Below are 25,153 nucleotides of genomic sequence, written 5' to 3' on the forward strand. Positions count from 1 at the left end.
CCACCCGCGCCCCCTGATTGGTCCAGCCTCAGCGAGGGGGCGGAGCTTCACCGCGCGGCTCTCCGCACTCTTCCGCCGCGTCAGCCCCGCCCCTTCCGCCCCGCAGCCAGCCAGTCAGCGCTGGCGGCGCTGGCCCCTCCCTGGGCGCGCCCTCCGCAGCCAATCGCCGCGGGGGAAGCGGGGCGGGGGGGCGGGACTCGAGCGGGCGGCAGCCAATGGGGGGCGGCGGCGGCGCGCAGGGGCTGCCGGGAGGCGCGCGCGGGGCGGCCTGTGACGCAGTTGCCTCCTCCCGCTCCGCTCCGAGCGGCGCCGCCGGCACCGGGACCGCGGCCCAGGGGCCTGGCCGGGCCTGCGCCTCGCTGCTGCCCCGCGGCCTCCCTCCTCCCTCCCGACACCGGCGGTGAGCGGCCAGGGCACGGGCTGGGAACCAGCGGCGCTTTCCGCCCCCTCGCTCCGCCGCGCAGGCCTCCGGGGCTCCCCCGCGGCCTTTGTTCCGCGGTGCTGCTCGGCGGAGCCCGGGGCTGGGCTGGGGCTGGGGCTGCGGGGCCTGGCGGGGGCCGGTGGGGGTGAGAAGGGCGCGTAGGCCCCGCGCGGAGAGGAAGGGAGGACCGCAGGGGGGGATAGGAGGAGGCCTGGCCCCTCTCGGTGGCAGGGGGCCCTGGGCTGGCCTCTCTCGGTGGCAGCGGGGCCTGGGCTGGCTCCTCTCGGTGGCAGAGGGCCCTGGGCTGGCCTCTCTCGGTGGCAGCGGGGCCTGGGCTGGCTCCTCTCGGTGGCAGCGGGGCCTGGGCTGGCTCCTCTCGGTGGCAGCGGGGTCTGGGCTGGTCCCTCTCGGTGGCAGAGGGCCCTGGGCTGGCTCCTCTCGGTGGCAGAGGGCCCTGGGCTGGTCCCTCTCGGTGGCAGCGGGGCCTGGGCTGGCTCCTCTCGGTGGCAGGGGGCCCTGGGCTGGCTCCTCTCGGTGGCAGAGGGCCCTGGGCTGGCCTCTCTCGGTGGCAGCGGGGCCTGGGCTGGCTCCTCTCGGTGGCAGCGGGGTCTGGGCTGGTCCCTCTCGGTGGCAGAGGGCCCTGGGCTGGCTCCTCTCGGTGGCAGAGGGCCCTGGGCTGGCTCCTCTCGGTGGCAGAGGGCCCTGGGCTGGTCCCTCTCGGTGGCAGCGGGGCCTGGGCTGGCTCCTCTCGGTGGCAGGGGGCCCTGGGCTGGTCCCTCTCGGTGGCAGGGGAGCCCTGGGCTGGTCCCTCTCGGTGGCAGGGGAGCCCTGGGCTGGTCCCTCTCGGTGGCAGGGGAGCCCTGGGCTGGTCCCTCTCGGTGGCAGGGGAGCCCTGGGCTGGTCCCTCTCGGTGGCAGGGGAGCCCTGGGCTGGTCCCTCTCGGTGGCAGGGGAGCCCTGGGCTGGTCCCTCTCGGTGGCAGGGGAGCCCTGGGCTGGTCCCTCTCGGTGGCAGGGGAGCCCTGGGCTGGTCCCTCTCGGTGGCAGGGGAGCCCTGGGCTGGTCCCTCTCGGTGGCAGGGGGCCCTGGGCTGGCCTCTCTCGGTGGCAGGGGGCCCTGGGCTGGCCTCTCTCGGTGGCAGGGGGCCCTGGGCTGGCTCCTCTCGGTGGCAGGGGAGCCCTGGGCTGGCTCCTCTCGGTGGCAGGGGGCCCTGGGCTGGTCCCTCTCGGTGGCAGTGGGGTCTGGGCTGGCTCCTCTCGGTGGCAGGGGAGCCCTGGGCTGGCTCCTCTCGGTGGCAGGGGGCCCTGGGCTGGTCCCTCTCGGTGGCAGTGGGGTCTGGGCTGGCTCCTCTCGATGGCAGTGGGGTCTGGGCTGGTCCCTCTCGGTGGCAGCAGGGCTGGCACCGAGCTGGGTGGGAGCTGAGCTGCTGGAGGGGCAGGAAGGAGCTGCAGAAGGGTTCTGCCAGGCTGGGGCCGTGGATGAGGGCACCGAGTCCAGAGGTTGGGACCTGCTGGGACCAGGTCACAGCCAGCACAGGAAGGCTCCAGGCTGGGGGCAGAGTGACTGGAAAGGGCCTGGGGGGTTGGTGGCAGCAGCTGGAGAGGAGCCAGGGGGTGCCCAGGTGGGCAAGGAGGGCAGCAGCAGCCTGGCAGGGAGCAGCAGTGGTGTGGGCAGCAGGAGCAGGGCAGGGATGGTGCCCCTGGGCTGGGCACTGGGGAGGCCACAGCTGGCAGGCTGGGGGCAGGGCTGGGCACAGCAGGGGCAGGAGGAGCTGGAGGGGCTGGGGCAGGGCACAGAGCAGGGCAGCAGAGCTGGGCAAGGGTGTGGAGGAGCAGGAGGAGGCTGTGCAGGAGCTGTGAGGAGCAGCTGAGGGAGCTGGGGCAGGGCTGAGGCTGCAGCAGAGGAGGCTGAGGGCAGCCCTTGTGGGGCTCTGCAGCTCCCTGGCACCCCTGGCTGTGGCCAAGCAGTGCCCTGCTGCTGCCTCTGCTGCTCCTCAGCACCAGCCTCAGCCTTCTGCTGCCTGGCAGCAGCCTGGAGCCAGCTGGGGCCAAGCTCTGTGCTGAGGGCTGTGCCCAGAGGAGATGGGCTCAGGCTGTGCCAGGGCAGGTGGAGCTTGTGCCTGAGGAGCACTTTGTGCCCCTGGAGGCTGGGGGGAGGTTGATCTCCTGCTCAGGCCTCTGTGGTAAGAACCCAGCTGTGCCCCCAGGATCCAGCCCAACCCCAGCCTGGCTGGAGAGGATCTCATCCTGCAGCTCCCTGCCAGCTGCCTGCTGGTGCCCAGTGGGCACTGCTGGGGGTGTTGGGCCTGGGAGGGCAGGAGGCGTCTGGGGCTGCTTGGTGCCTTTCCTTAGTGCCTGCAGCTGGCTCAGGAGGGGCAGGGCAAGGCTGAAGCTGAGAGTGTGGGCACAGGGGCAGGGGCAGGGAGGTTCTGCTGCCCTCTGCTCTGCCCTGGGGAGGCCACAGCTGAGTGCTGGGGGCAGGGTTGGGGCTGCCCAGTTCAGAGCCTTGGGAAGGGCTGGAGAGAGCCCAGGGGAGGCTGGGCAGAGGCTGAGGGCCAGGGGAGGGCAGCAGAGCTGGGCAGGGCTCTGGGGAAGCTGTGAGGAGCAGCTGAGGTTGGAGCATGAGGGGCACTGTGCCCAGGGAGGGGCTGGCAGCTCTCTGCAGGAGGAGCCTCTCTGGGCAGCCTGCCCCAGGCCTTCAGCATCCTCACCACAGCCAAGTGCTCCTGAGGCCACCTCTTGTCTGCCACTTGGTGCCCCTTGGCCTGGCCCTGGGCACCACTCAGAAGGTGCCAGCCCCCAGCCCCCCAGCTCTCAGCTGTGCTCTCTGCAGGGCAGAGCAGAGGGCAGCAGAACCTCCCTGCCCACACTCTGCTGCATGCCCCCCCCCCATGCCTTTGGCTCCTTGGCTCTCAGTGCCCCTTCCTGGCTCCTGGGCTCCTCCTTGTGCCCCCCCTCTGCTGGCAGCTGCCCCCCAGCAGGTCCCCCTCAGCTGTGCTGCTGCAGGAGGTTGTTCTGCCCAGGGGCAGGACCCTGCCCTGGCCCTGCTTGGCCTCCAGGAGCCTCCTCTGCCCCAGCTGCCAGCCTGCCAGGGCTCCTCAGGCTGTGCCCACTGCTGCCAGCTTGGTGCCAGCAGCTTGGTGCCAGCAGCTTGGTGCCTGAGGTGGTGAGGAGGGCTTTGAGCAGAGCTGGCCCAGGGCAGGTGTTCATCTCTTGGTGCCTTCAGCTGAGGCTCACAGCTGGAGCTGAGGCCAGGAGGCATCTCCTGGGGTCATCAGCTCCTGAGGGCTCTGGGCTGGGGCTGGGAGGGCCTCCAGGGGAGCTCAGTTCCCTCCCTGTGCCCTGTGGCAGGAGGACTCCAATCACTGCCCAGCCTCAGCCAGCAGCCAGGTGGAGGTTGAAGGTTTTCAGCTGAGCTGTGTCTGAGACCTGAGTTGTTCCTTGTGCAGGTGCAGAGCACAGCTGTGAAGATGTTCAACAAGTCCTTTGGGACCCCCTTTGGGGGCAGCACAGGCTTTGGGACCTCCTCCACCTTTGGCCAAAGTAAGTGCTGGCTCTCAGGTGGCTTTCCCAGCCCCTGGGGGCTTTGTTTTCCTGGGGGATCAGCTCCTGTGCCTGGGGTGGAGTGGGAGAGGTGCTGGGCTCATCAGCTGGCTCCTGCTTGAGCTCAGGAGCCCCAGGGTTGCTCCTCTGAGCCAGCTGGGGGTGTGGGGAGCCCCAGGGCTGCTCCTCTGAGCCAGCTGGGGGTGTGGGGAGCCCCAGGGCTGCTCCTCTGAGCCAGCTGGGGGTGTGGGGAGCCCCAGGGCTGCTCCTCTGAGCCAGCTGGGGGTGTGGGGAGCCCCAGGGCTGCTCCTCTGAGCCAGCTGGGGGTGTGGGGAGCCCCAGGGTTGCTCCTCTGAGCCGGGTGTGGGGAGCTCCCAGGGTGGTCCCCTCTGGCCTGGGTGTAGGGTGCCCCCTGGATGATCCCTTCTGGCCCAGCTGGGGGTGTGAGGACCCCCCAGGGTGGTCTCCTGTGTCCCAGCTGTGGCTGTGAGGAGATTCCAAGATTCCAGAATCCTCCAAACTTCCTTTTCTGAGGGACTGGGAGAAAACTCCAACCCTGCTGAGAGGGTTTGGGCAGGGCAGGGGTGGAGGTGGAGTCCATCAGGAGTGGGTTGGGTGGGAAGACCTCCAGGAGCAGGTTTGGGGTGGGAATGCTCTCAGGACAGCCACACAGGGAGGAGGCCTGGGATGGGCTGGGTTGGAGAAGTCCTCCAAGCATGGCCTCAGTCCTGCCCCAGCACCACCCACCCATGGCCTCAGCTCCCAGAGCCCTCCAGCCACTGCCCTGGCAGCCTGGCACAGGCCTCCCAAGCCTCCAGGGGCACAGATTGCTCCTAGGGCCAAGCTCAGCCTGCCCTGGCAGCCTTGTGGCTGAGCCTGTGCTTGCTCCTGCCCTGCTGTGCTTTCTCCTGCCCTGCTGTGCTCTTCCAGGTGCTGGCTTTGGTACCACGAGTGGGGGAGCCTTTGGCACCTCAGCCTTTGGCTCCAACAGCAACACTGGAGGCCTCTTTGGGACCACCCAGACAAAGCCAGGTAGGGCTGGGATGGGCTGGAGGGAAGCCCTGGGGACACCCAGCTTGGTGGGGTGGTGGGAAGGGACCTCTGCAGCTCCAACAGGGCACCCCCAGCAGCCTGCCCAGGGGCACTGTGCCCGGGGGGTTGGAAGCTGTGCACAGGAGGAGGCTCCACAGCCTCTCTGGGCAGCCTGGGCCTGGCTCCTGCACCCTCACCCCAAAAAGGTTGCTCCTGATGCCACCTCCTGAGTGCCACTCACTGCCCCTTGCTGCCCCTCACCCCTGGGCAGCACTCAGCAGCTGCCAGCCCCCAGCCCCTTGCCCCCACAGCCCCTGCAGCTCCTGCTGAGCACTGCTCAGATGCCCTCTGGGGCTGCTCTGCTGCAGGCTCCCAGCCCCAGGGCCCTCAGCTGCTCCTCACAGCTTCCCCACAGCCTTCCCCACAGCCCTGCCCAGCTCTGCTGCCCTCCCCTGGCCCTCAGCCTCTGCCCAGCCTCCCCTGGGCTCTCTCCAGCCCTTCCCAAGGCTCTGAACTGGGCAGCCCCAATCCTGCCCCCAGCACTCAGCTGTGGCCTCCCCAGGGCAGAGCAGAGGGCAGCAGAACCTCCCTGCCCCTGCTGCTGCCCACACTCTGCTCTGTGCCCCCCAAACACCTTTGTCCTCCTTGGCTCCCCCAGGGCCCCTTGCTGGCTCCTGGGCACCTCATTGTGCCCCCCCAGCACCCCCAGCTCCTTCTGCTGGCAGCTGCCCCCCAGCAGGTCCCCCCTCAGCTGTGCTGCTGCAGGAGCTTGGCCCTGCCCTGGCCCTGCTTGGCCTCCAGGAGCCTCCTCTGCCCCAGCTGCCAGCCTGGCCCAGGCCAGGAGAGGGGAAAGGGAAATCTGTGCAAGGAGGACAAAAGAAGCACCAAAGCCACCCAAGGACCAGCCCCAGCCCCCAGCATCCCAAGAAGTGCTCCCCCCAGGCCCCCAGCTCCCCCCACCATGGCCTTTGGCTAATTGTCCATCTCTGTCTCCAGGAGGCTTGTTTGGCTCCACCACCTTCAACCAGCCTGCCACCTCCTCCACCAGCACTGGCTTTGGCTTTGGCACCTCCACTGGCACCTCCAGCAGCCTCTTTGGCACCACCAGCACGGGGGGAGGCCTCTTCTCCTCCCAGAGCAATGCCTTCACCCAGAACAAGCCTGCTGGCTTTGGCAGTGAGTCTCAACTTCTCCTTCCTCAGCTGCTTGGCCTTGGAGGGCACAGAGTGGCCTCGGGGGGGAGGGTCTGGAGGCTCTGCCTCTGGTTTGAGGGTGCAATTGCAGGGCACAGCAGGCAGGAGCAGGCTTGGGGCAGATTGCAGAGCTGTGAGCTGGCTTTGGAGCTGACTCCAGCCTCTGTGGCCCTGCTGTGGTTCTTAGAGTGAGAGCACCTTGAGATGGCCTTCAGGTGGCCCCAGGAAGGGCTCTGGTGGCTCTGCCTCTGGTCTGAGGGTGTATTTATGGGGCACACAGGCAGGAGCAGCTTGGGCTGGTCCAGATTCCATACCCCGAGGTGGAGGTGGTTTGCTGGAGGCCTTCTGGGTCCTCTTGCTGCCTCCTGTGCTTGGCTTGTTGGCTGAGCTCAGTTGCAGTTGGGTTTGCTGCTGCTGCTTCAGGCTCCTCTGGGAAGCCCCAGACCAGGGCAGCTTCTTGAGAGACCATTCTGAGAAGGGCAGAGAGAGCTCTGGGCTGGGGAGCAGGAAAGGGCTCAGGAGCCTCTGAGGGCTGGGAGGAGGAGGCCTCCAGGAGCTCTGAGCTGGGGGAGGGAGAGAGAGGAGAAGGCCTGGAGGAGCTCTGGGCTGGGGGAGGGAGAGAGGAGGAGAAGGCCTGGAGGAGCTCTGAGCTGGGGGAGGGAGAGAGGAGGAGAAGGTCTGGAGGAGCTCTGGGCTGGGGGAGGGATAGAGGAGAAGGCCTGGAGGAGCTCTGGGCTGGGGGAGGGAGAGAGGAGGAGAAGGCCTGGAGGAGCTCTGGGCTGGGGGAGGGAGAGAGGAGGAGAAGGCCTGGAGGAGCTCTGGGCTGGGGGAGGGAGAGAGAGGAGGAGAAGGCCTGGAGGAGCTCTGGGCTGGGGGAGGGAGAGAGAGGAGGAGAAGGTCTGGAGGAGCTCTGGGTGGAGCTTTTGGGGCCCTGAGGAGGAGAACCTCGAGGGGAGGCTCCTGAGTAGCCTCAGGAGATGGAATCTTGTCCCTGCTGCTGCTCCTCCACCCTGCCTGTTGGTGGTGAGCTGGCAGCAGAACCTTCCCCTCCCAACCTCTGCTCCTGCTGTGGCCCTTTGGGGGAAGGTTTCTTCCTTGCCCATGGTTTTTTCCTGTCTTCCTCCCAACTTCTCCTCCTCTTTCATCCTCTGCAAGACTTTGGAACCAGCACCAGCAGTGGAGGCCTGTTTGGAACCACCAACACCACTTCCAACCCCTTTGGCAGCACTTCTGGCTCTCTCTTTGGGCCAACCAGCTTCACAGCAGCTCCAACTGGCACCACCATCAAGTTCAACGTGAGTCTGGGAGCTTCCTCCTCCAGCTCAGTGCCCAGAGGCACCACTCTGGGGACTTCCTTGGCTCAGCTTCTGCTTTGCTCTCTGGAGGAGCTCCACAGCCTTCTCAGATGGGTCCCAGGCATCACTCTGCAGCGTGGTAGGGTGCTGGGGAAGGACCTCTGGGGTCTCCCTGCTCCAGCAGGGCACCCCCAGCAGCCTGCCCAGGGGCACTGTGCCCAGGGAGGGTTGCAAGCTCTGCACAGGAGGAGGCTCCACAGCCTCTCTGGGCAGCCTGGGCCAGGCCTCAGCACCCTCACACCAAACAGGCTGCTCCTGATGCCACCTCCTGCCTGCCACTCAGTGCCCCTGGGCAGCACTCAGCAGCTGCCAGCCCCCAGCCCCCACAGCCCCTTCAGCTCCTGCTGAGCACTGCTCAGATGCCCTCTGGGGCTGCTCCAGAGCCTTCTCCTTCTTCCCCAGAGCCTTGCTCAGTTTTGGTGCCCTCCCCTAGCCCTCAGCCTCTGCCCAGCCTCCCCTGGGCTCTCTCCAGTCCTTCCCAAGGCTCTGAACTGGGCAGCCCCAATCCTGCCCCCAGCACTCAGCTGTGGCCTCCCCGAGGCAGAGCAGAGAGCAGCAGAACCTCCTTGGACTTGGTTCTGCTGCCCACACTCTGCTCCATGCCCTCTAGGCAACCTCTTTGCCCTCCAGGGCCCCTTGCTGGCTGCTGGGCACCTCCTTGTGCCCCCCCAGCTCCTCCTGCTGGCAGCTGCCTCCCAGCAGGTCTCCCCTCAGCTGTGCTGCTGCAGGAGCTTGGCCCTGCCCTGGCCCTGCTTGGCCTCCAGGAGCTTCTTCTCCACTCAGCTCTTCCATGAGCATCTGGAGGGCTCCAGATGTGCCCTCAGAGGGGCAGGGCAGAGCCTTCTGGCCGAGTTCCCTTCCAGGAGGGGCTGAGGAACATCCTGGGAGGTTAGGCCTGGAGGGAGGTGGCTTGGAGGAGAAGCCAGCATGGAACTGGCACAGCTGGGACCTGCTGGGCCTTGCTGCCCTCTGCCCCCTGGGATCCATGTCCCTGCAGGTGTTTGGAGCTCCACTTGCTGCCCACAGGAGCTCTCTGCTGCAGGTGCTGCCAGCAGCATTGACCCAGGGCCACTCTGGGCTGGTTTGGGCTCAGCTGGGATGTCCTTCCCTTGCCTTGCAGCCTCCCACTGGCACTGACACCATGGTCAAGTCTGGGGTGAGCACCAACATCAACACCAAGCACCAGTGCATCACAGCCATGAAGGAGTACGAGAGCAAGTCCCTGGAGGTCAGTGCTGGAGCCCTGCACACCTCCTGGGGGCAGGGAGGAGAATCTGCTCCTCCAGAGCTGGCCCTTCCCCCAGGGCCCCTCCAGACCTGGGCCTCCTCTCAAGCCCTTCCAACTCTGGGAGCTCCCCTGCCTGCCCGAGGCCCTCCTCGGTCTGGGGTTCCCTACCTTCTGCCCCCCACCCCCCCAGGGCCCTTCTGGGGCTCCCTTTCCCCTGCTCTCCTCTCCCCCAGCCCCCCACAACAGCCCTTCTGAGTCTGGAGTCTCCTGTCCATCCCCGAGGCCTTTCTGGGGTTCTCTTCCTCCCCCCTCTCCTCCTAAGGCCCTTCTGGGTCTGGGGTCCCTTTCCCCTGCCCCCCTTCCTCCCCCACCAGGGCCTGTCTGGGGCTCCCCCCAACCCTCTTCCTTCCAGATCTGGCCCAGGCCAGCCCTGGAGGAGCTGGGCCCTGCCCTTGCCACTCTCCAGGTGCTGTTGGACCTGCTGGGAGCGTGGCAGGGCCTGGGCTGGGGCTCGGTGGGGAGGTGGAGGTTGTTCTGCAGGCCTCAGCCCCAGGGCTCTGACATCCAGGCTGGCTTCCTGCAGTGGGAGTGCCCAAAGAGCTGAACCCAGCTGCAGGCTCCAGCCCCTCTGCTTGGGCTTGGTGACCTTCAGGGGGGCTCATCCTGCAGCTGGGTTGGACATTGCCTGAGGACCTTTAGAGGCCAACCAGAAGTGGAGGTCTTGGAGCTTCCCGTGGGGGCTGCACCCTGGGGCTGGGTTGAGCCTTGGCTGCAGGTCCTGAAAGGTCAAAGCTGACCAGAAAGGGAGGTGTTGGAGCTTTCCATGGTGTCTTAACCTGGAGCTGGGTGGAGCAGCATGTGAGGGCCTGGAGAGGTCATCCAGGCCAAGCAGAAGTGGAGCTGAGGTGGGTGTGAGGATCCTGAGCTGCTCCTGACCTCCTCTCTGGCTCTGTCCCTCCCTAGGAGCTGCGTTTGGAGGACTACCAAGCCAACAGGAAAGGTCCTTCCAACCCAGTAGGAGCAGGAGCAGCTGCTGGGATCTTTGGGTCCTCCACAGCCACGTCCAGCACAGCCACAGGGCTCTTTGGTGGCTCCACCACCAACACAGGCTTCTCCTACGGCCCCAACAAGACAGCCTTTGGAACCAGTGAGTGCTGCTGCTGCAGCCACCACCTCCCACTCACCCCCCCAAGCCCTGCAGGGCCAGCCCCGGGCAGAGCAGGCAGCTCAGAGCCCCACACAGCCTGCCCTGGGCTGCTGCCAGCCAGGGGGGCAGCACCAACCCCCCTGGGTGTCCTCAGCCAAGCTCTAACCACCCTGCCAGGGAAGAGCTTTCTCCTCCTCTCTGCTCTGAGCCTTCCTCTTCTGAAGAGGCAGAGCTGTTGAGATGGGAGAAGTCCTGCAAGGGTATGGAGGCCAAGCATGGCCCCAGCCCTGCCCAGCACCACCACCCACGGCCTCAGCACCACAGCTCTGCCCCTTGCCAACCCCTCCAGCCATGGCCACTGCACCACTGCCCTGGGCAGCCTGGCACAGGCCTGGCACAAGCCTCCAGGGGCACAAAGTGCTCCTCAGGCACAGCCTCCACCTGCCCTGGCACAGCCTGAGCCCATCTCCTCTGGGCACAGCCCTCAGCACAGAGCTTGGCCCCAGCTGGCTCCAGGCTGCTGCCAGGCAGCAGAAGGCTGAGGCTGGTGCTGAGGAGCAGCAGAGGCAGCAGCAGGGCACTGCTTGGCCACAGCCAGGGGTGCCAGGGAGCTGCAGAGCCCCACAAGGGCTGCCCTCAGGCTGCTCTGCTGCAGCCTCAGCCCTGCCCCAGCTCCCTCAGCTGCTCCTCACAGCTCCTGCACAGCCTCCTCCTGCTCCTCCACACCCTTGCCCAGCTCTGCTGCCCTGCTCTGTGCCCTGCCCCAGCCCCTCCAGCTGCTCCTGCCACTGCTGTGCCCAGCCCTGCCCCCAGCCTGCCAGCTGTGGCCTCCCCAGTGCCCAGCCCAGGGGCACAAGCCCTGCCCTGCTGCTGCTGCCCACACCACTGCTGCTCCCTGCCAGGCTGCTGCTGCCCTCCTTGCCCACCTGGGCACCTCCTGGCTCCTCTCCAGCTGCTGCCACCAACCCCCCAGGTCCCTTTGCTGCCCCTAACCCTGGGCTGAGCAGAGCCTGATGAAGGCTCAGACCCAAAGCAGCTGCAGCTCCCTGCAGCTTTGCTGCTCCATCCCCCCCCAGGCAGCAGCTCTGCTCTGGGGATCCTCTCCCCGTGCCTGAGGGCTGCTGCCCCCAGCTGTGTCTCTCTGGCAGGTACCACTGGCTTTGGCACGGGCACCACAGGAGGGCTCTTTGGCCAGGCCTCCCAGACCAGCAGCCTCTTCAACAAGCCCTTTGGCCAACCAACCACCACGCAGAACACAGGCTTCAGCTTCGGCAGCACCACGCTGGGGCAGCCCAACACCAGCACCATGGTAACGCAGCTCTGCTGCCGGGGCCTGCCCCTGCCCCTCCTCCTGCTGCCCCTGCCCCTCCTCCTGCTGCCCCTGCTCCTCCTCCTGCTGCCCCTGCCCCTCCTCCTCCTCCTGCTGCCCCTGCCCCTCTCTCCTCTTTCTCCAGCTGCTGCTCCTGGTTCTCATCAAGAGTCCCTTTCTTGTCCTCTGTGCCCTGCCCCAGCCCCTCCAGCTCCTCCTGCCACTGCTGTGCCCAGCCCTGCCCCCAGCCTGCCAGCTGTGGCCTCCCCAGTGCCCAGCCCAGGGGCACAAGCCCTGCCCTGCCCTTGCTGCCCACACCATTGCTGCTGCCCTCCTTACCCACCTGGGCACCCCCTGGCTCCTCTCCAGCCACTGCCCCCAACCCTCCCCCGCCAGGCTCTTCCCAGCTTCTTTGCCCCCAGCCTGGAGCCTTCCTGTGGTAGTTGTGGCCCAGGGCCAGGTGCCAGCCCTTGCCCTTGGTGCCCTCCTCCATGGCTGCAGCCTGCCCAGTGCCCTCTGCAGCTCCCTCCTGGCCCTCCAGCTCGGTGCCATCTGCCAGCTGGGAGTTCCTTGGCTGCTGGCAGCTGGGGCTGGGCCAGCAGAAGTGCTCTCAGTGTGGTCCTCACCCCAGTGTCTCCTTGCAGGGTCTCTTTGGGGTGACTCAGCCCTCCCAGAGCGGAGGCCTCTTCGGCGCCCCTGCGAACACCAACGCTGGCACTGCCTTTGGCACTGGCACAGGCCTCTTTGGGCAGCCCAACACAGGCTTTGGTGTTGGTGGCTCGGTAAGGATGGGCCTGAGGGCATCACAACCACCCCAGAGCAGGGAACATCAACCCAGCTGGCCTGGAGACCTGGCCCCAGCTCCTGGCCTCTCTCACCTGGGAGCTGAGATGGAGATGAGAGGTTCTGTGTGGAGGCTGCAGGGAGCAATTAAATGAGGAGTGTTAATTAGGGGTGCAGTGGTTAATTAGGGGTGCAGTGAGGAGCAGCAGTGGCCTGGGTGAGCAGAGAGCAGAGCTCCACCCCCAGCATGGACTTGGTTTGGTTGGTGAGACCTGGAGGGGATGGAGGCCAAGCACTGCCCCAGCACCGCAGCTGCCAACCCCTCTAGCCATGGCCACTGTACCACTGCCCTGGGCAGCCTGGCACAGGCCTGGGCAAGCCTGCAGGGGCACAAACTGCTCTCCCCAGTGCCAGCAGTGCATCTCTGCCAGCCTGACTTGCTGACAGCAGGAGGAGTTTTGAAGCTGAATGCCCAAAGCTTCCAAAGGCTCCATCCTGAGCCTGCTGCCCCAGCCCAGGAGCTGCTGTCTCTGAGGGTTCCAGCCTCAGGCTCCCCCTGGCTGAAGAGCTGCAGCTGGCTCCCCCCACAGCCCTTGGCCCCAGTGGGCCTGAGCCAGCCCTGCTGCAGGTTGGGTTGGTGTGCTCCAGGCTCTGCTTGGCTTCAGCTCTGACTCCAGCTGCCTCTTTCCTCCCTTGCAGACCCTGTTTGGGAATAAACCTACTGGCTTTGGCACCACCACCACCAGTGCCCCCTCCTTTGGCACCACCACAGGGGGAGGCCTCTTTGGTAAGAACCCAACTGTGCCCCCAGGAGCCCACCCCAGACCCTTCCAGCCTGGCTGGAGGTGGAGCAGGAAGGAGGAACTCATCCTGCAGGTCCCTGCCAGCTGCCTGCTGGTGCCCAGTGCCTGGGGGGTGTTTGGCTTGGGAGGGCAGGAGGCATCTGGGGCTGCTTGGTGCCTTTCCTCTTGGTGCCTGCAGCTGGCTCAGGAGGGGCAGGGCAAGGCTGAAGCTGAGAGTGTGGGCACAGGGACAGGGGCAGAGAGGTTCTGCTGCCCTCTGCTCTGCCCTGGGGAGGCCACAGCTGAGTGCTGGGGGCAGGGTTGGGGCTGCCCAGTTCAGAGCCTTGGGAAGGGCTGGAGAGAGCCCAGGGGAGGCTGGGCAGAGGCTGAGGGCCAGGGGAGGGCAGCAGAGCTGGGCAGGGCTGTGGGGAAGGCTGTGGGGAAGCTGTGAGGAGCAGCTGAGGGCCCTGGGGCTGGGAGCCTGCAGCAGAGCAGCCCCAGAGGGCATCTGAGCAGTGCTCAGCAGGAGCTGGAGGGGCTGTGGGGGCAAGGGGCTGGGGCTGGCAGCTGCTGAGTGCTGCCCGGGCAAGGGGCAGCAAGTGGCACTCAGAAGGTGGCATCAGGAGCAAGTTGTTTGTTGTGAGGGTGCAGGAGCCAGGCCCAGGCTGCCCAGAGAGGCTGTGGAGCCTCCTCCTGTGCACAGCTTCCAACCCCACCCTGGGCCTGGTGCCCCTGGGCAGGCAGCTGTGGGTGCCCTGCTGGAGCAGGGTGGGGGTGGCCTGGGTGGGCTCCAGAGGTCCCTTCCCACCCCCAGGCAGCTTTCTGTCTGAGCTGGCTCTGAGCCCTTTCATGCTCCAGCTCCTGAGGGGTTTGCTTCTTGCTGGGTGAGAGCTCAGGTGCTGGGAGTGCTCTGCAGAGTCAGAGGAGGTTCAGGCCTCAGCTGGTGTTCAGCTGACCCTGAGGCAGAGGTGGGGCAGGGTTTGGAGCCATGTGTGGGCTCTGAGCTGGGATGGTGCCAGGCTCATGAGGCTCTCTCCTCCTTCTCCTGAAGGTTTTGGTACCAACACTGCTGGGAACAGTTTGTTTGGAAACAAAACTGCAACTGGGACCCTGGGGACAGGCCTGGGGACAGGCTTTGGAACAGGTAAGCTCTGGGGCCAGCTGGGGCCACTTCTGCCTAAGCTTGGCCCTCAGACCTGAGCCTCGGCAGAGGCTTGCACAGAAGGTTGGAGATGTTTGAACCTTGAACCCCTGAACCAGAGCTGGGCTGGGAAGGGCCTTGAGGAGCCTGCTCTGGTGGGAAGTGACTGCCCACGGCTGGGTGCTGGAGGTCACTTCCAGCCCTCCAGGGGCACAAAGTGCTCCTCAGGCACAGCCTCCACCTGCCCTGGCACAGCCTGAGCCCATCTCCTCTGGGCACAGCCCTCAGCACAGAGCTTGGCCCCAGCTGGCTCCAGGCTGCTGCCAGGCAGCAGAAGGCTGAGGCTGGTGCTGAGGAGCAGCAGAGGCAGCAGCAGGGCACTGCTTGGCCACAGCCAGGGGTGCCAGGGAGCTGCAGAGCCCCACAAGGGCTGCCCTCAGCCTCCTCTGCTGCAGCCTCAGCCCTGCCCCAGCTCCCTCAGCTGCTTCTCACAGCTCCTGCACAGCCTCCTCCTGCTCCTCCACACCCTTGCCCAGCTCTGCTGCCCTGCTCTGTGCCCTGCCCCAGCCCCTCCAGCTGCTCCTGCCACTGCTGTGCCCAGCCCTGCCCCCAGCCTGCCAGCTGTGGCCTCCCCATTGCCAGCCCAGGGGCACAAGCTCACAAGCTCTGCCCTGCCCCTGCTGCCCACACCACTGCTGCTCCCTGCCAGGCTGCTGCTGCCCTCCTTGCCCACCTGGGCACCTCCTGGCTTCTCTCCAGCTGCTGCCACCAACCCCCCAGGCCCTTTCCAGCCACTCTGACCCCAGCCTGGAGCCTTCCTGTGATTGCTGTGCCCCGGAGGGGCAGTTCCCAGCCCTTGCCCTTGATGCCCACAGCCCCACCCTGGGAAGCTAAGGCCTGAGGGAGGCCAAGTGGCCGAAGTGAGGCTGTTGAAGCAGAGTGGAGGCAGCAGGGAAAGAGAGAGGGGAGCAAAGGGAGAGAGGGAGGAGAAGAGCAGGATAGGAGCAATATTACCCCAGACCCCAGGATGCTTGCTTTGGCTGGGAGGGTCCGGGGGGGGGCTGCTGTTCTGCCTGCCAGGACTTCATCCTCTGCTGGCCTCAGCTGCAGCAGGGCAGGGAGGGAGCAGCCCTGAGGCTTCTCCCCGCCCTGAGCAGCTTCTGGCCCGGAGTGGCTCTCGGTGGAGCTGTTCTCACCTCTCAGGAGCTGTTTTCCTGACTGCCAGCAGGCACAGCCTGAGGCTGGGGCTGGGGAGAGGCTTCCTGGGCTGCCTGTCCCTGCTGGTGCTTGCTCACTAAAGCTGAGCCGGAGCCCTCTGCAGCCCCCTCCTGCCCCTGGCTGGCTCAGTGTCTCTAATTCAGCCCCAGCTCCCCCTGGCCTGCTCACATGAGTGCCAGCTGTGCCAGCAGTGGGCAGAGCTGCCCCCACCCGGGGGGTCCTTTACAACCACCCTGGCTCTGTTGGGCTGCTCCGGGGGGGGGGGAGGGCTTTGTGCCTGCAGGGGGCTTTGGCTCTGTGCCCCTCCCTGCTGGGCAGCTGGGGCCGTGGGCAATGCCAATGCCAAGCCTGTGTTCGTGCAGCTCTGGGAGCAGGGCAGACCTCCCTCTTCGGCAGCACCCAGCCCAAGCTGGGCGGCACCCTGGGCAGCGGCGCCTTCGGCGCGCCAGGCTTCAGCACCTCGGCGGCTCCGCTGGGCTTCGGCGCCCCCCAGCCTGCTGTGGGTGAGTGCGGCGGGGGCCAGGGGCGCCCCGGGCTGGGAGGGCATCCTCTGGGGGGGAGGGAGGTCACTGCAGGAGCTGGGTGGGGACAGTGTCCCTCGGGCACGCTGGGAAGCTCCTCGGGAGTCACCTGTCCGCAGCAGCCCTTGGCTGCTCCCCGGGGCTGCAGCCCCCTGGGGATGGGACCCTGCCGGGGGGAGCAGGGGGCAGCGGTACCGAAGAGCTCCCTGCCGGGGGAGCAGGGGGCAGCGGTGCCGAGGAGCTCCCTGCCGGGGGAGCAGGGGGCAGCGGTGCCGAGGAGCTCCCTGCCGGGGGGAGCAGAGGGCAGCGGTGCCGAGGAGCTCTCTCCCGGGGGGAGCAGGGGGCGGCGGTGCCGAGGAGCTCTCTCCCGGGGGGAGCAGGGGGCGGCGGTGCCGAGGAGCTCCCGGCCGGGGGGAGCAGGGGGCGGCGGTGCCGAGGAGCTCCCTGCCGGGGGGAGCAGGGGGCAGCGGTGCCGAGGAGCTCCCTGCCGGGGGGAGCAGGGGGCAGCGGTGCCGAGGAGCTCCCTGCCCGGGGGGAGCAGGGGGCGGCGGTGCCGAGGAGCTCCCTGCCCGGGGGGAGCAGGGGGCGGCGGTGCCGAGGAGCTCCCTGCCGGGGGAGCAGGGGGCGGCGGTGCCGAGGAGCTCCCTGCCGGGCAGAGCAGGGGGCGGCGGTGCCCAGGGCTCCCTGCCGGGCAGAGCAGGGGGCGGCGGTGCCCAGGGCTCCCTGCCGGGGGAGCAGGGGGCGGCGGTGCCCAGGGCTCCCTGCCGGGGGGAGCAGGGGGCGGCAGTGCCCAGGGCTCCCTGCCGGGGGGAGCAGGGGGCAGCGGTGCCGAGGAGCTCCCTGCCGGGGGAGCAGGGGGCGGCGGTGCCGAGGAGCTCCCTGCCGGGGGCAGCAGGGGGCAGCGGTGCCGAGGAGCTCCCTGCCGGGGGCAGCAGGGGGCGGCGGTGCCGAGGAGCTCCCTGCCGGGGGGAGCAGAGGGCAGCGGTGCCGAGGAGCTCTCTCCCGGGGGGAGCAGGGGGCGGCGGTGCCGAGGAGCTCTCTCCCGGGGGGAGCAGGGGGCGGCGGTGCCGAGGAGCTCCCTGCCGGGCAGAGCAGGGGGCGGCGGTGCCCAGGGCTCCCTGCCGGGGGCAGCAGGGGGCGGCGGTGCCCAGGGCTCCCTGCCGGGCAGAGCAGGGGGCGGCGGTGCCCAGGGCTCCCTGCCGGGCAGAGCAGGGGGCGGCGGTGCCCAGGGCTCCCTGCCGGGCAGAGCAGGGGGCGGCGGTGCCCAGGAGCTCCCTGCAGGGGGCGGCGGTGCCCAGGGCTCCCTGCCGGCCCCGGCGGTGAGTGCTGTCCCTGCTGTCCCCGCAGCCCTGGCAGACCCCGGGGCCTCTGCTGCCCAGCAGGCCCTCCTGCAGCAGCACCTCAACAGCCTGACCTACTCCCCCTTCGGGGACTCTCCGCTCTTCAGGAACCCCATGGCAGACCCCAAGAAGAAGGAGGAGGTGAGTCCCACCCGGGGGCAGCTCAGCTGGGCCCCAGCTCTCACCTCCACCCTCCCCAGCTGCTGGGATGGCTTTGGATGCTCCTGAGCCCCCAACCTGCTTCTGCTGTGCCTTTCTTTGCTCCTCCTGAGCCTTGCCTCTGGGGCTCCTGCTGCAGGTCGAGGATGAAGATGGGGCAGGGTCCCTGCTGGAGAGCTGCAGTGCTGCAGCTTTGCTTGGGGCACCTCCTGGGGAGCTCTCTGGGCAACCATTGTGGTCCCTGGAGGCTTCCTGCCTGCCCCAGGAGGTCCCCTGGCATCCTTCCTGCTTGGCCTCCTGCCTGCCTGCCCCAGGAGGTCCCCTGGCCCTCCTGCCTGCCTGTGCCCCCCCATTAGCTCCAGCTGGGCTACCCTCACTGGTCCCATCCCAGCAGCTGGAGCAGAGACCTTCTCCAGCTGCTGGCACCACACACCTGAGGTGTCCACAGCTCCAGCAGGCTCCAGGAGCTCTCCCACATCCACCCAGCCTGGCCAGGAGCTCCAGACTGGCCCTGTCCAAAATGCTTGTAGGTTCTGTGTGCTCTATGCCTCAGGCCTCTGCCCTTGCCCTTGGCACCAGGGAGCTGGAACCAACTTTGTTCCATGCCTCAGGCCCCTGCTCTTGCCCTTGGTGGCACCAGGGAGCTGGAACCAACTTTGTTCCATGCCTCAGGCCTCTGCCCTTGCCCTTGGTGGCACCAGGGAGCTGGAACCAACTTTGTTCCATGCCTCAGGCCTCTGCCCTTGCCCTTGGTGGCACCAAAGGAGCTGGAACCAACTTTGTGTCCCTTGCCCTTGGCACCAGGGAGCTGGAACCAACTTTGTTCCCACAAAGCCTTCCAAGAAGCAGTCTGAGACCTCTTAACTCTCCTCCTCCTCCTCTTGCAGAGGCTGAAACCAACCAACCCAGCAGCTCAGAAGGCTCTGACCACCCCAACCCACTACAAGCTGACTCCTCGGCCTGCCACCAGGGTGCGGCCCAAGGCTCTGCAGTCTGCAGGCTCGGCCAAGTCCCAGCTCTTTGATGGCCTGGATGATGATGAACCTGCCCTCTCCAACGGGGCCTTCATGCCCAAGTGAGTTGGGTTTGCCTGCTCTAGGTGGGGGGGTGGTTGCCAGGGCTGGGTTTGGGGCTGGGTTAGAAGCTGTGATGAGGCTGATGGAGAAGTGCTCACAGAGAGAGAGAGCTTCCCCCTGCCTTGTTTGGGCAGAGGCACTGGGTGCAGCCTCAGCAGGTTTGCTGCCCACACCAAGCAGCAGCCAGGCTGGGGGGCAGGGATGGCAGCCAGAGGCACCTGGGCAGGCTGCAGAGCTGGGCACAAGCCAAGCTCAGGAGGGGCAACAAGAGCAAGGGCAAGGCCCTGCAGCTGGGTGGAGGCAATGCCAAGCACCACTGCAGGCTGGGCAGTGCCAGGCTGGAGAGCAGCCCTGAGCAGAGGCACTTGGGGGTGCTGCTGGAGGAGAAGCTCAGCAGGAGCCAGCAGTGTGCACTTGCAGCCCAGAGAGCCAAGCAGAGCCTGGGCTGCAGCAGCAGCAGTGTGGCCAGCAGGGCCAGGGAGGGGATTCTGCCCCTCTGCTCTGCTCTGCTGAGAGCCCAGCTGGAGTACTGCATCCAGCTCTGGAGCCCCTGGGACAAGAGGGCTGTGGAGATGCTGGAGAGTGTCCAGAGCAGGGCCAGGAGGATGCTCAGAGGCTGCAGCAGCTCTGCTGTGAGCACAGCCTGAAAGAGTTGGGGCTGTGCAGGCTGCAGCAGAGGAGGCTCCCAGGGGACCTTCTTGTGGCCTGCCAGGATCTGAAGGGGCTACAAAAAAGCTGGGGAGGGACTTTTGAGGCTGTGAGGGAGTGTCAGGAGTGGGGGGGATGGAGCAAAGGTGGAGGTGGGGAGAGTGAGGCTGGAGGTGAGGAGGAAGTTGTTGAGCAGGAGAGTGGTGAGAGGCTGGAGTGGGTTGCCCAGGGAGGTGGTTGAGGCCCCATGGCTGGAGGTGTTTGAGGCCAGCTTAGGAGCAGCTCCTCTGCAGCTGGCTGCTGCTCCCTGCAAGGTCTTGTCTGCAGCTTCTGACTTCTCTTTGGCCCTTCGTGTTTAGGAAGAGCATCAAGAAATTGGTGTTGAAGAACCTCAACAGCAGCAAACTCTTCTCTCCTGGCACTCGAGACACCGAGGAGCTGGCATCTCCCGCAGAGTACCCCGAGAACGGGGACAGGTAGGGTGGGCACCGCCGCCAGGGGGCGCCGCCCGCGGCCCTGCGTGCCAGGAGGAGCCCAAGCTGCCCCTTGCTGCCTGCCAGGAGGCTGCTCGGGGGCTGTGTGGGGCTGCTGGAGGTCAGCTCCTGCTGGGCCTCCCTCTGCGCTCGCTGGCAGCACCCAGAGGGGGTGGTGAGCAGCTGGGGCCGTGCTGCAGTGCCCTGCAGGGGGCACAGGGGCAGGGCAGGCAGTCTGAAGCTGCTGCTGGGCCTTGGGGATCCAGCCCAGAGGCAGCCTGGGAGGGAGGTGTCCCCCAGGCTGGGGTGGGGCTGAGTTCTGCCACCTCCCTCACTTTGTGCTTCTGGAGCCAGTGAAGCATGCAAGGGCCTCTGCAGCCTGCCTGCCCTTCCTCACAGCATCCTCATCCTCCTGCCATTGCAGCAGGCACTTCTGGATCACTGCCATTGGGGTTGTGCCCCTGGGCTGGCACTGGGGAGGCCACAGCTGGTAGGCTGGGGGCAGGGCTGGGCACAGCAGTGGCAGGAGCAGCTGGAGGGGCTGGGGCAGGGCACAGAGCAGGGCAGCAGAGCTGGGCAAGGGTGTGGAGGAGCAGGAGGAGGCTGTGCAGGAGCTGTGAGGAGCAGCTGAGGGAGCTGGGGCAGGGCTGAGGCTGCAGCAGAGGAGGCTGAGGGCAGCCCTTGTGGGGCTCTGCAGCTCCCTGGCACCCCTGGCTGTGGCCAAGCAGTGCCCTGCTGCTGCCTCTGCTGCTCCTCAGCACCAGCCTCAGCCTTCTGCTGCCTGGCAGCAGCCTGGAGCCAGCTGGGGCCAAGCTCTGTGCTGAGGGCTGTGCCCAGAGGAGATGGGCTCAGGCTGTGCCAGGGCAGGTGGAGGCTGTGCCTGAGGAGCACTTTGTGCCCCTGGAGGCTTGCCCAGGCCTGTGCCAGGCTGCCCAGGGCAGTGGTGCAGTGGCCATGGCTGGAGGGGCTGGCAAGGGGCAAAGCTGTGGTGCTGAGGCCATGGGTGGTGGTGCTGGGGCAGGGCTGGGGCCGTGCTTGGCCTCCATCACCTTCCAAGTCTCCTCCACCCAGCCTTGGTGTAGGTTGGCAGTGCCTCAGCATGGTGCTGGGAAGGGAGCTTTGAACCTATCTAGACCAACCCCACCCTGCTCCAGCTGGGCACCCACAGCAGCTTGCCCAAGGGCACTGTGCCCAGGGAGCTCTCCACAACCTCTGTGGGCAGCCTGCTGCAGGCCACCTGCACCCTCCCCTCAAAGAACCTCCTGCTGCCACCTTCGGGCATCCACTTGGTGCCCTCTGGCCTGGCCCTGGGCACCACTGGGGATGACTTCCTTCAGTCTTCTCACCCTGACGGCTCTGGGATGGGGCCTGGGTGGGGCTGCCTGTGGCTGTGGCTCTCTGAGGAGCTCCCACTTGGGGTGGCCTGAGTCCCCCCCCAGGCCTCCCCACTCCAGCTCCTCTCTTGGCTTCCTGCAGGTTCTTCCTGTCGGTGCCCCCCGAGGAGAACCACCGCGGGGAGGGGGAGCGTGAGGAGGAGGAGGAGCCCCAGGAGGTGACTCGGTTCTACACCAACCCCATTGCCAAGCCCATCCCCCAGAGCCCAGACAGCTCTGCCCACAGGCACCCCCCCAGCAGCACCAACAACGTGGATGACACCATCGTGGCCCTCAACATGAGGGCAGCCCTGAGGAACGGCCTGGAGGGCAGCAGCGAGGATGCCTCCTGCCAGGAGGATTCCCTCCAGGATGAGAGGGAAGAGGAGCCAGAGGCCCCCCAGCACCTGCACCCTGCCGGTAGGACTCCAGGGGGAGATCCTCACAGACCTTCACCTGGAGCTCTCTTGAAGTCTGCAACCTGCTGGGAGATGATCATGGACTGGGTTGGGTGGGAGGGAGCAGCAGAGGTGGTAGAGGCATGGAAGGGGTTGGGCAGGAGGCACCTCCCAAGGTGATGGAGTCTTGGCATGGGCTGGGCAGGAGGCACCTCCCAAGGTGATGGAGTCCTGGCATGGGCTGGGCAGGAGGCACCTCCCAGGCTCGTCCATCCCAGCCCTGCAGCCAGCAGGGCCAGCCCCAGGCAGAGCAGGCAGCTCAGAGCCCATACCCCCTGCCCTGGGCTGCTGTCAGCCAGGGGGCAGCTGCCAACCTCTCTGGCTGCCCTGGCACAGGCTCTGCCCAGCCTCCTGCTGCACAGCTTCCTCCCCCCTCCTGCACAGCTTCTCTGCTGCAGCTCCAGAGCCTCCCCCTTGGCCTGCCCCAGCAGCTCCTGCTCCAACCTCTGTGCCCAGCTCTCTCCTGGGCCCCTTCCAGCCCTGCCAGGCCCCCACAAGGTGTCCCTGGAGCCTGCTCTGGCCCTGCCCCAGCAGCTCCCTGTCGGTGCTGAGTTAACTCCTTCAGGCACAGGACCCTCCTTTTGCCCTGCTTTGACCTTCAGGAGGTGCCAGCTCAGCCTGAGGGCTGTGCCCACTGCTGCCAGCTTGGTCCCAGCAGCACTGGTGAGGCTCCCCTCTGTGCCTTTGCCCAGGCTGGTGGTGAAGAGGCTGCTGGAGGTCTCCAAGGGAGATGAGGCCTTGAGCAGGCTGCTCTGGCCCAGGTGTCCCTGCCCATGCCAGGGGTGGGAGCTGGAGGTGCTCCCACGGACCCTTCCAACCCAGCCTGGGGCTCTGCCTTGGGTGACCTCAGAGGTCCCCAACTTCAGCAGCTGGTGTTGAGCAGGGCCCTCAGCACCCTCCTAAGCCTCCCCCCCCCCCTTTTGAGGAGCTCTTGGGGCTGGTGTGTCCCCCCCCAGCCCTGCTGAGCAGCTCCTGCCCCCTCCCCCCATTGACACCCCAGGTTAGAAGCCTCCAAGCAGCCTTTGAGCACCAACCCCAACCCTCTGAGCTCCTTCCTCCAGCCAGGCCCCTTCAATGCCTCCTTCTTCATCTCCACACCTCCTGCTCCCCCCAGCCTGAGCTCTCTGCTCCCCTCCTCACCTCCACATCTTCTTCTCCACTCCAATCTGCTCCTCCTCCTCTTGCCTTAGGGATTGTGCTGACCAGAGCTGGTTACTACACCATCCCCTCCCTGGAGGAGCTCTCTGCCTACATCAACGACAACAACGAGTGCCTGGTCACAGACTTCACCATCGGCCGCAGAGGTCAGCCCGGGCCTGGGGGGGGGGCTCCAGCTGGGGGGCCTGGGGGGGCTCCAGCTGGGCCTGGAGGGGAGCTCCAGCTGGGCCTGGGGGGGAGCTTTGCCACCTTCAGCTGAGCCTTTGGCTTCCTCACCAGGAAGGGCTTCTGGGTGCTCCACGCTAGCAAAGGGCTTTAGGGTAGCTTCATCTCCGTGGCAGGGCTTTGGGGATGGTCCCATCATTTTCTCCCACCCCCTGGAAGGGCTGCTGGGGGTGATCCCCTCCCACACAGCCCCTCCCTGCCCCCCTCCTGGAAGGGCTTCTGGGGGTGATCCCCTCCCACACAGCCCCTCCCTGCCCCCCTCCTGGGAGGGCTGCTGGGGCTGATCCCATCCCACACAGCCCCTCCCTGCCCCCCTCCTGGAAGGGCTGCTGGGGCTGATCCCATCCCACCATTTCCCCCTCCCCCCCAAAAAAAAAGGGCTTTTGGGAGTGGTCCTCCCCCCCCATTGCCCCAAAAAGGGCCTTTGGGAGTGGTCCCTCCCACCCACCCTAAAAACAGCTTCTGGGGATGGTCCCATCCTGCTCCCCACCCCCTTCCCTCCTCCTGCAGGGGCTTTTGGGGGTGGTCTCATCCTGCCCCCCCATTCCCTCCTACCCAGAGGGGCCCTGGGTTGATGGAAGGGCTTTGAGGTGGCCCCAGAGGGGCCCTGGGTTGATGGAAGGGCTCTGAGGTGGCCCCAGAGGGACCCTGGGTTGATGGTAGGGCTCTGAGGTGGCCCCAGAGGGACCCTGGGTTGATGGAAGGGCTCTGAGGTGGCCCCAGAAGGGCCTTGGGTCATCCGTAAGGGCTTTGAGGTGAGAGAGGTGTGGGAGGGAGCAGCAGGCCAGGAGCAGAGGCTGCCCCAGCTGCCTGCTGGGCCCTTGCTGACAGCCTGCCCGGGCCCTGCAGGCTATGGCTCCATCTACTTCGAGGGGGAGGTGAACCTGACCAACCTCAACCTGGACGAGATCGTCCACATCCGCCGCAAGGAGGTCATCGTCTACCCTGACGACGAGAAGAAGCCTCCCGTGGGGGAAGGCCTCAACAGGTAAAGCTGCAGAGGCCTCCCTGGGGCCACCTTTGTGCCACTGATCCTCCTCTGGAGCTTGGAGAGGCCTTGGAAGAGGTCTCCACCAGAGCTGTGCCCTCAGCTGGCGTTGCTGAAGGACCTCCGGAAGGTTCTGGAGCTGGAAGTTGGGCTCAGAGGCTTGGCTGGAGCCTCCAGCTTCAACCTGAGCTTTCCCTCCACCTATGTGTGGGCTTAGAGAATCAGTCAGGGCTGGAGGGGACCCCAAGCATCATCCAGTCCCATGGATGCACACAGCCTCAGCCAGCCTGGCCTTAAGCACCTCCAGGGACGAGGCTTCCACCACCTCCCTGGGCAGCCCCTGCCAGGCTCTCAGCACCCTCCTGCTGCAGAGCTTCTGCCTAACATCCAGGCTGAATCTCCTCACTTCCAGCTTTGTTCCATCCCTCCCACTCCTGGCACTCCCTGACAGCCCACAAGTCCCTCCCCAGCTCTCTTGTAGCCCCTTAAGAGACTGAGAGGTCACAATAAGGTCACCTGGGAGCCTTCTCCTCTCCAGACTGAACCTGTGCCCCTGTAGTGCTGAGGGCCCTGACGTGGTGCTGAGCTGCTGCTGGTGGTGCTTTGGGTGAGCTTCAAGGGCTCCTCTGTGAGGCCTCTCAAAGGTCCACAGAAGATTCTCTGAAGTCAGAACCTGCTGAGAGTTGGAGGTCCCCAAACCACCTCTGAGCTGGCTCCAGCCTCTTGCTGCTGGGAAGGGACCTCTGGGGCTCAGGCAGCCCAGGGGCACCCATGGCAGCTTGCCCAGGGGCACCATGGCTGAGGGGCTTGGGAAGCTCTCCAGAGGAGCAGACTCCAGAAGCCTTCTGGACAGCTCAGGCCAGGGTTTGGGCAGCCTCAAAGCCAAGAAGGTTCTCCTCAGCTAAAGGTGGATCTCCCCTGGGCTCTCTGCAGCAGCTCCCAGTGCAGAGCATTGGGGCAGGATCCCTCTGCCTGCTGCTGCAGCATTCCCAGTGGGGAGCATTGGGGCAGGATCCCTCTGCCTGCTGCTGCAGCATCCCCAGTGCAGAGCATTGGGGCAGGATCCCTCTGCCTGCTGCTGCAGCATCCCCAGTGCAGAGCATTGGGGCAGGATCCCTCTGCCTGCTGCTGCAGCAGTTCCCAGTGGGGAGCATTGGGGCAGGATCCCTCTGCCTGCTGCTGCAGCATTCCCAGTGGGGAGCACTGGGGCAGGATCCCTCTGCCTGCTGCTGCTGGGCTCTGTGCTGCCGGCCCCCAGCAGCTGCTCCCCTGCCCCCAGGCGAGCCGAGGTGACTCTGGACGGGGTGTGGCCCACGGACAAGAGCTCCAGGTGCCTGATCAAGAGCCCGCAGCGCCTCGGGGAGCTCAACTACGAGGGCAGGCTGGAGGCAGTGTCCCGCAGGCAGGGAGCTCGCTTCAAGGAGTACCGCCCCGAGACCGGCTCCTGGGTCTTCCAGGTCAGCTCCTCCTCCCCTGCTGCTCCTCCTCCTCCTCCTCCTCCTGCTGCTGCTGCTCCTCCTCCTGCTGCTGCTCTGCCTCCCCTCCCCTCCGGCCTGCCAGGATGGCAGCAGAGCCGTGGAGGGGA

At 66.6% G+C, this 25,153-nt stretch overlaps 2 protein-coding genes across 2 annotated transcripts in view; one reads left to right on the forward strand and one right to left on the reverse strand.

The window, feature by feature from the left end:
• Positions 1 to 28: 28 nt before the first annotated feature.
• LOC135175763 (basic salivary proline-rich protein 1-like) lies at positions 29 to 3,680 on the reverse strand. Its single transcript, XM_064144055.1, has 2 exons — positions 3,656 to 3,680; positions 29 to 1,845 (listed from the first exon to the last, which is right to left on the reverse strand). Exons 1-2 carry the CDS (start codon positions 3,678 to 3,680, stop codon positions 29 to 31), a joined length of 1,842 nt encoding a protein of 613 aa, XP_064000125.1.
• The window catches only part of NUP98 (nucleoporin 98 and 96 precursor), a 43,546-nt gene continuing 18,668 nt past the window's right edge, over positions 276 to 25,153 (forward strand). The window contains exons 1-19 of the mRNA XM_064144128.1: positions 276 to 400; positions 3,868 to 3,961; positions 4,892 to 4,993; positions 5,990 to 6,169; positions 7,342 to 7,481; positions 8,662 to 8,769; positions 9,733 to 9,916; positions 11,065 to 11,225; positions 11,870 to 12,007; positions 12,708 to 12,795; positions 13,842 to 13,934; positions 15,512 to 15,652; positions 17,018 to 17,151; positions 18,057 to 18,244; positions 19,253 to 19,369; positions 20,843 to 21,159; positions 22,388 to 22,501; positions 23,430 to 23,568; positions 24,848 to 25,025. Coding sequence (XP_064000198.1) covers positions 3,889 to 3,961; positions 4,892 to 4,993; positions 5,990 to 6,169; positions 7,342 to 7,481; positions 8,662 to 8,769; positions 9,733 to 9,916; positions 11,065 to 11,225; positions 11,870 to 12,007; positions 12,708 to 12,795; positions 13,842 to 13,934; positions 15,512 to 15,652; positions 17,018 to 17,151; positions 18,057 to 18,244; positions 19,253 to 19,369; positions 20,843 to 21,159; positions 22,388 to 22,501; positions 23,430 to 23,568; positions 24,848 to 25,025 — 2,595 coding nt within the window. The 5' untranslated portion in view covers positions 276 to 400; positions 3,868 to 3,888. The remainder of the gene's footprint in view (positions 401 to 3,867; positions 3,962 to 4,891; positions 4,994 to 5,989; positions 6,170 to 7,341; positions 7,482 to 8,661; positions 8,770 to 9,732; positions 9,917 to 11,064; positions 11,226 to 11,869; positions 12,008 to 12,707; positions 12,796 to 13,841; positions 13,935 to 15,511; positions 15,653 to 17,017; positions 17,152 to 18,056; positions 18,245 to 19,252; positions 19,370 to 20,842; positions 21,160 to 22,387; positions 22,502 to 23,429; positions 23,569 to 24,847; positions 25,026 to 25,153) is intronic.

The sequence above is a fragment of the Pogoniulus pusillus genome, chromosome 6 (genome assembly GCF_015220805.1).
Source record: "Pogoniulus pusillus isolate bPogPus1 chromosome 6, bPogPus1.pri, whole genome shotgun sequence".
Lineage (NCBI taxonomy): Eukaryota > Metazoa > Chordata > Aves > Piciformes > Lybiidae > Pogoniulus > Pogoniulus pusillus.

What these genes read in the sequence shown, in the direction of transcription:
- LOC135175763 (XM_064144055.1), bottom strand. Translation starts at nt 3,680, where the DNA reads ATGCCTCCTGGCCTCAGCTCCAGCT. An exon ending in TCCTGGCCTCAGCTCCAGCT is followed by an intron (nt 1,846 to 3,655) that starts GTGAGCCTCAGC and finishes CTGCCCCTCCAG; the next exon opens with CAGCTCAGCTCCCACCCAGC.